This window comes from Microtus ochrogaster, chromosome 26 (assembly GCF_000317375.1).
Source record: "Microtus ochrogaster isolate Prairie Vole_2 chromosome 26, MicOch1.0, whole genome shotgun sequence".
NCBI classification, from domain to species: Eukaryota; Metazoa; Chordata; class Mammalia; order Rodentia; family Cricetidae; genus Microtus; species Microtus ochrogaster.
This window is the reverse complement of record NC_022025.1, coordinates 4,350,771-4,359,270: the sequence shown is the minus strand read 5'-3', so window position 1 is coordinate 4,359,270 and position 8,500 is coordinate 4,350,771. Positions and strand designations below refer to the sequence as shown.

The 8,500-nt window shown below is 38.6% G+C and overlaps 1 protein-coding gene across 5 annotated transcripts in view; it reads right to left on the bottom strand.

The window, feature by feature from the left end:
• Nucleotides 1–8,500, bottom strand: part of Akap9 (A-kinase anchoring protein 9) — a 132,126-nt gene that overhangs the window by 36,523 nt on the left and 87,103 nt on the right. For all 5 annotated transcript variants that reach the window (XM_013350436.2, XM_013350435.2, XM_005358314.3 and 2 more), the window contains 4 exons: nt 8,124–8,286; nt 7,071–7,283; nt 4,269–4,501; nt 1,184–1,303 (listed from right to left, as the gene is read on the bottom strand). In XM_013350436.2, coding sequence (XP_013205890.1) covers nt 1,184–1,303; nt 4,269–4,501; nt 7,071–7,283; nt 8,124–8,286 — 729 coding nt within the window. The remainder of the gene's footprint in view (nt 1–1,183; nt 1,304–4,268; nt 4,502–7,070; nt 7,284–8,123; nt 8,287–8,500) is intronic.

Genomic DNA, 8,500 nt, shown 5'->3' with positions numbered 1-8,500 from the left:
TGAAGGATTATATGCTACATCCCTAAACATTCTGTTGAAGGATTATATGCTACATCCCTAAACATTCTGTTGCCCAGACAAGACAAGTAATGATCACACCCTAGAGCAAAACATACTGTGGGCAAATCACTTCCTGGATGGAATCCATAATCATCTGTCTTTAAATGCAGCAGAGGGTAAAAACCCAAAGACAGAGGAGCTGGAAACCTCCCTGGAGCAGATTCAAGAGAGAATGGGAGATGACATAGCTAAGAGTGAATGCAAATGACTTATTGTATTCATTCATGTCCTTCTGTGCGTGCTTGTTCATCTGAACATGTCACAGCACACACACATACTTCAGAGAACCAGTTGCAGAGGTCAGTTCTCTACCTCCACTTCCCAGGAACAGATTATTTTCCTTGGCAGCAAACGCCTTTACCCACTGCCTAAGGGCTACAATTGCTGTATGAACACCATGACCAAAAGCAAGTCGGGGTGGGGGGGTATTTGGCTTACATATCAGCATTGCTGTTCATCACTGAAGGAAATCAGGGCAGGAACTCAATCAGGGCAGGATCCTGGAGGTAGAAGCTGATGCATAAGCCACGGAGGGGAGCTGCTTATTGGCTTGCGTCCCCTGGCTTGTTCAGCCTTCTTTCTTATAGAAGCCAGGACCACCAGCCCAGGGATGGCACCACCCACAATGGGCTGGGCCCTCCTCTATCCACCATAAGAAAATGTCTTACAGTCAGATCTTATGCAGACATTTTTTTCTCGTTTGAGGTTTCATCCTTTTAAATAACTCTAGCAAGTGTCAAGTTAACATATGTCTTGCTGACCAGTAAATAACCTCAAATCTCTTTTATCAGGAATGAGAATAGAGAAACGAACAAGGAAGTTTATTCAGTTGTGTAATACACAGAGGGAAGTAATTCCAAATTTCAAACTTCCTCCCCTACCCGTTCCCCGTATTGGTGTTTGAACAACAAACTTCAAACATGCTAGGTAAATACTCTTGAGACATATTCTCACTCCAATACAGTGCCTTCTTATGATTAACAGGTGCCTCATATTTAAATAACACTTTTTTTTTGATTTTTGTCATTGACAAAAAGAACTCACTTTTGGGTTTTTCCAAATACCTTGTTTTACACTCAAGATAAAATAAGTGCAACGGAGGACACTATCAGCAAGTTCTTACTTCTCTGGCTTGTTGCTCACTGCCAGGTTGAGGTCGAGGCACCACCTTAATTTGCTGCTCCAGCTTCTGTATTTCCATTTGGAAGATATCTCTTTCATGTTCCCTGTCCACTGTCTGCTCCTGAAATTTAATGACAATGTTAATAGTGATTATAGTGATGATGATTTTGATATTGGGTTGGGCATGGTGGCACAGTTCTTTAATCCCAGTACTTGAGAGGCAGGGGCAGGTGAATTTTGTGATTTCAAGGTCAGACTGGTTTACATAGCAAGTTCTACACAAACCAGGACTTCATGGTAAGACCGAGTCTAAAATAAATAAATAAATAAATAAAATAAAAAAACTATATAACTTACGACACTATTATTTATTTAATTAATAGTTATTGTGTCCACTAGTTCTTATATACCTTTAGCTAGAGATTTAGAGATTATGGACTGATACATGAATACCCCAAACCACAAAGCTTTAAAAAAAAAAAAAAAGAAAAGAATTCTTTCCCACATAAAACTGTAGCATCTGGGTGGCTGATGGGAAGTTCATCCAAATCACATTCTGTTCAGGGTGTGTCCCCCTGAGGCCAAGAAAAAAAGATAAAACATCCAGATGCACCCCCTGCAGCTCTCTTTTTGTTCCCTGAGCTCCTGGTGTTCGCTGGAACCCTGGTTGTGTGAGTTCCTTTTTTTCCGTTTATTAAAGCTAAATCTTTTATATTAAGCTGGTCTGGTTAATTCCAACTTATTGATCGATCACACCCATCAGGTGGCGACATCCATGTAGCCATCTTGCAATATAAAATACATCAAAATGGAATGTTGTGTGCCATGAATGTAAATTTGTCAGTTAAAAAGTTAATCTCATTTTTAGTATTTAAAGTCTCCATTCAGTCTAGTGGTTGTCATTTTAGCTTCAGAAAACTTTTATATTCTTTAAAATTATTGATGATACCAAAGAACTCTGGCTAATATGGCTATCAATATTAAAATTATTAGAAAGTAAAACTGGGAAGTTTTAAAAAAAAATATTTGAATACTTAAAAGTTGCAGTAAGTGCAATAATTCAGCAATAACATAATACTTATCTTTAAAATTAAATACCTATTTGTGAGAACTATAAACAACATTAATAATGGGAATAATAATATCTCCTGAGACAAAAAACATTTAACTTAATGTTTTCAAATGTAAGAAAGGAAGGCAAGAGGCTTGCACTCGGAGCTCTCCCGAATTCCAGTTGCATGTGCTTCCAGGAGGGCTGTTGTCCTGCGACACTGCCGATGGGGTTATCTTCAAATACAAGCAGCTGCTTGAAAAGAGGGCTGTTTTCAAGGAATTGGGATGGCGTTCCCTGATTCTACACCCCAGCCTGATGGGGGTGATGGTGGGTGGTGGTGTTGAAGATTAATTTCCAGGTGGCATTTAGAACCCTATCTATCAGTGACCTATTGACACGCCCATATTAAGCCACACTGGTTTCTTTGGAACTTTTACATACTTAGGGCTTTGAAGAGTCATGTTTTTGCCATTTGGAAAATAGCAATTTATCTCAAATCTCCCTAACTCTAACCTATTTCATCATGCAATATTTAATAATCAAACCACACTGATTAAGGCCACCAAGAATCTCCCCCCAAAATCTGGTTCCTGCTCACACACATCAGTACCAGCACCTTCCATAAACTGCCAGATGACTCCAGCACGCAGAACTGCATTGTGGGTACTTAGTCATACAGAATTCTGGAAGAAACCTGTATCCAGAAGCTAATAAAATTAGTGACTTTTGTTGTTATTTAAAAAAAAGATAAAAAAGAAGAAAACACATCTTTGGAGGTTATAGTACATTGCATATTTGGGCTCTTTAACAAAAACGAGTATTTCAAATTACTAGCAGTACTATCTTTTTTACTAAAATAATATTAAATGTAGAATAAGAACAAGATGAACTTGTACAAAGGAGGAATCTATTGCTAATTCAGTTTGAGAACAGGTAAACAATATAAATTAGTTTGCTTAATCCTATTCTAGATGCACACCTAAAAATACAAAATGTATCCCACTGATTCTCTGACAAGTGAAGGTCACTGGCTGCTGTGAGCTCCTGTACACTGTGAAGATGTGTTGCTCTCACTGGTCTAATAGGGAGCTAACTGGCCGACAGGTACGCACAAAGAGGTTAGGCAGGACTTCAGGACAGGGAGAGAGCTCTCCGGGATAAAGGAGGGTGGAGAGAAACAAGATGAGCATGCCGTACAGAGTGACATGGTACGATGTAGATAAGAAATGTGGGTTGCACATTTATAATTAATAATAAGTCTGTGTGCTTACTTGGGAGCTGGCTGGCAGGACAGAAATATCAGCCTACACTGGCTTATGAAACCCTAAAGATGTTCTGTGCGGGAAGTCAAAAGCAATGAGATTCTAGGTGAGAACGGCGGCAGCATGACAGCGGTACCTGCCCCAGTGCTATGTGCCACACCGGGAGCTGTGCTTACCTGCTGTGCAGGAGCAGTGGTAACTCTTGGAGTTCTTCTCTGATGTGGCTACTATCAAAAGGCAAAACTAGAAAAAGCTTAACTTTGAATTTGGAAAACAGAGCTGCTTAGGGTTATTCACAACTAGGAGTGCTTTTAATTTCTTTATAAAAATTATTTATCCATTATGCCTTTTTTTTTTTTTTTTGAGACACTTTCTCTGTGTAACAGACCTGGTTGTCCTGGAATTCACTCTGTATACCAGGCTGGTCTTGAACTCACAGAGATCCGCTTGCCTCTGCCTCCTGAGTGTTGGGATTAAAGGTGTGCGCCAACACCACTCAGCTCATACTTAATCTTTGTGTTGCTAGACATTCGATTCAGAGACTCCTGAATACTAAGCAAGCATGGATTGTATCACCAAGTTGTACCCTGAGCCTTAGTGGTCATCCAGCTACCCACCCAATCCATCCATCCATCCACCCATCCACCCCTTAAACAACTACCTGTCCCATTGTTAGTTGTCCGTCTGTCCACCCACCCATGAATTCATATCTGCCCATCCAACCAACAAAGACATGATTTCAAAATGTAGCTCAAGCTGAAGATACTTACATCAACAAATTTTCTCAAATTTTCTAGCTGTTTCTCCAGGGCTTGGTTCTGCTGCCTGAGGTCTGTTACTTCGGCATTTTTCTCTTGCTCCATTTCTATTAGCTTACTGATCTTTTCTTCAACGTCAATTTCGAGAATTTTAACTTGATTCTGGAGTTCACTGTGTACTTTTTCTGCTTGGCATTGTACTTGGAGCTTTTCTTTCATTAGCTTTTCTGTCTCCTGCAGAAATCCTGTTTGCAAATACGGCACAATACACTTGGGTAAATAATGATTTATGATATTATAATGAAGTCACAAACTACTACCTTTAAACTTTATCTTCATGAAGCAAAAGCTGAGAATTACTTTACATTAAAAACTAAATTCTTTTTTTGGAATATCAAAATACTTGTACACAAGAAAGTTAACTACTATTAGGTAGAATGAACGAAAATAAAAATTTCTATTACAGAAAGGTGTTTTTGTGAACAATATAGTAAATAACAGAATAATCCATTTTTATGATTAGGGAAAGAACAAAGTTCAATTGAATTAATACATAAAACACTGACCACATTTTTAACCACAGGCAACACTGAGTCTATTCCAAAGCCAAAAGTCACCTTCATATGCATACATAATAAACCCAGTAAGCAAATACTGTAAATCTTTAACCAAGAAAAGGGGAACATAAAGAGGAAGGAGACGACAGTCAGAATTTATGATTAGTGTTAAGTTTTATTACATTAGGTCCATATCCCTGAACTTCCTTTTCATGTTTCCATGTACACGTATGGGACTGGTGTGGTTAGTGCGTGAGGAGCACATTCAATTCCTATTTCCACTACTTTTCTCCTATGTGACATTTGATAATGTCTTCAGTTTCATTACATGAGCAACTGGGGAGAAATTAATATGTGTAAAAAACAAGTGTCTGGGGTATGAAAAGGATTGTGTGAAGATTAGCTGTTGTTATTGTAGGTGATAAAGTATAGACAGCAAAGAGAAAAAGAGAAAAGAACTTTCTAGAACTTTTATACTAACTGATGTGCCACCATTGTGATCAGATCTGGAATCTATAGAGAACATCTTTTCTAAAATAATATCACTATTATATGTTAGTATATAATATAAAGTTAATCACCCACAAAGCCTCTTAGTAAATTAACTGATTCATTTGACACCATCAGCTTACCAGCTCTTCTGTTTGACAAGGAACACTCTGAAGAACCAGAGAGCTTAACTCATTCATAGAACAAAAATAGTTTGTTTCTTAACAATACTCAACATTTCTTTTGAGATATCAAAATGGTTTTGGACTCTGTGCAAAAGCAGATGAAATAAGATGATGCTAACTATGAATCTCAGATGTTAATAGCAAAACAAAATGTTTTTATTGTAAATTAAGCTGTGTTACTGCTGAAAAGAAAACATTGTAAGTATGAAAGAAACACAACAGAGAAACTGCAAAATTAGAAATGTTAGTTGAAAACTGAGGGTCACCCAAATTTTAAGTTGTGAGTCTACCACCCAAAAACAGTGCATGCAACTGCACACACCTCCTCCGGGAGCTGCAGCAACTGCAGCATTTATTGGCCCTAGGAGAGTAAAAACAAAATTACAGTTATGTCTTCTACTTCCTCAAATATGATAATGCATAGCTGTACACATTAAAATGCTGACATCACTGGTTATCACTGTGTTACCCACAGTCTTTTGCAAATTTTGTACGTATTAATGAGACCTTTTAACCTTAAAAATTCCAGCCCTGAACTTGAGTCAAACTAATCTGAGCCATCTTCCCCCAACACACACACACACACACACACACACACACACACACACACACACACACACACGAAAATGTAAGTTTTATTTCTAAGTTGATGAAAACAGAGAAAATCCAAGTATATAGATCCCAACTGTGCATTTAAAATCAAAGAGGTTGTGATAAACAGGAGTCAGAATCCATGGTCACAAACACAGATATTCACCACTCAACAAGCTTTAAAATCAAGATGTAAAAATTAGTTATTATAAAGTTAAATATTCTTTGAATCCCCCTGAAGGAGATGTCAGATATCTGCTGGGTCTCTGGGGCTTGAAAGTTCACATAGCCTACACCTGCTCATGACCAGCACCAGATCAGTGTTGATAACATTTTCATCACCTGTCTCCTGTAGAAGGAGCAGCGGGCCGCTTCAAGCCGCTAGGCTCACGGCCACTGGCTAGCTTTACCTAAAATAATTACACAGAAACTGTACTCATTTAAACACTGGCTGCCCATTAGTTTCAGCCTCTTATTGGCTAATTCTCACATCTTGCTTTAACCCATATTTAGTAATCTGTGTAGCACCAGGAAAGATCTTAACCTGCGTCTCTTCCCAGCATTCTGTTCTGTCTACTCCGCCTATCTAAGCTGCTGTCCTATCAAAGGCCAAGGCAGTTTCTTTACTTGACCAATGAAAGTAACACATAGATAGAAGACCCATCTACATCAGTCTCCTACTAAAAGAACTCTGTTGTATCCATTTCTAAAACACACAGCCTCATTACTTTCAGCTTTTTTCTTTTTGATAAGATGTTGGAGCATAAATATCTTTTCCTGCTAAAAGTTAGTATCCTTAAAAGGCAAAATAGAAAATGATTCCATAAAAATGGCTAATAACTCATTTGCTTTTAAAGTATATTTTCTTAAGACTTTTCAAGTTTGTATATAAAATATATAAATAATGGCACTTAAGAGGATTGTCTGTTGCATGAGCATCTGAAGAAGAAAAATAGAAGAGGAACTATAAGATACAAAGTCTCAGTACATACGCTGCTCCACTGGGCCTGCCATCTCTCTCATCGCCGCCTTCTGCCTGGACAGCAGCTCTCTCTCCTCCTGCACTTGCTGTTGCTCAGCTTCCAATTCCTGCAGTCTCCGGTTCGCATGTAACAATTGCTGCTCTAGATGATCTATCACATACGATTTTTCCTGAATTTCTCTTTCAAAAGCAAGTTTTTCATCTGAATATCCATCGATAATATCTATAAGACACAAAGCAGGAGAATGGAATTGCTTCTAATTTAAATTCACGATCAGGTTTTGTTTTTTGAGATAGGGTCTCAGTATTATATCCTATGCTAGCCTTGAACATTGTGATCCTCCTACCTCAGCCTTCTAAGTGTTGAGATTGCAGATGTGTGTGTCTAGGCCAAGCTAAGCATTAGGTATCAACAATAAAGACATCCTGTGAGCAAACTTTCTATCACTCCATACTATTGAAAGCCTGCTGCTGAGCTTTACTGTCATTTTCAGTAATTGTTATTGTTCACTGCACATAAACATGGAATCTATCTAAACTGCCTAGTACTTGCTATACTAAAGTACCACAATACACATATGAAGTTCAGTTTATCAAACAGACAGGCTCCTGGGAGCTTAAAATACAGCTTGTGAATTGGATCACATTTTAAATATATTAGAGAAGGTTGATATAACAATTCTAAAAGGCCAACACCCTCAATAGTCACAGAGACTAGAAGAGGGTTTTAGAGGTTAAAGTCTGTGACCACATTTAATAATGACCTTATACCGTACAAATAGAAACCTTAGCCTTAGTTTCTCGTTTTTAAGGAATTACCTCAAACTCACCATCATCTACTTTTTAATGTTATCTTTAATTCTATAGATTCTTTTTATAACGTGTGTGTGTGTGCATTCTTACATTTTTTAACTGCTTAGGGAAACTCAGAGGACAAACTATAGCCATTTTTCAAAGTTCACTTTAAGTTAGACTGGGGGTTTACAAACCAGAATATGCATCCAAGTCTCTATTTTAGGACTGAAACATCTCCTGTCTCAGTGACCAGAGGCAAGGCACTTACTTTCGGCTCTATTCAGCTCCACAGCCAGCTGCTCTCTGGCGCTGGACTCATCCTGAAGTCGCTCCTGGAGTTCTTCTATGCATCTAAGTGACTCCTCTGCTTCCTGTTTTTGTCTAACTGTTTCACACACCAACTGGGTCTGTGTAACTTTCGCATGTTCAAGCTAAACCAGGAGGGCAAGAGAACACAAAGGAAGGTAAGTATTGGGAATTCAGTGTTATTTCTTGTAAACAAGCAAAACAATAAAAAAGGATCCCAAGCTGGGCGATGGTGGCGCATGCCTTTAATCCCAGCACTCGGGAGGCTGAGGCAGGCGGATCTCTGTGAGTTCGAGACCAGCCTGGTCTACAGAGCGAGTTCCAGGACAGGCTCCAAAG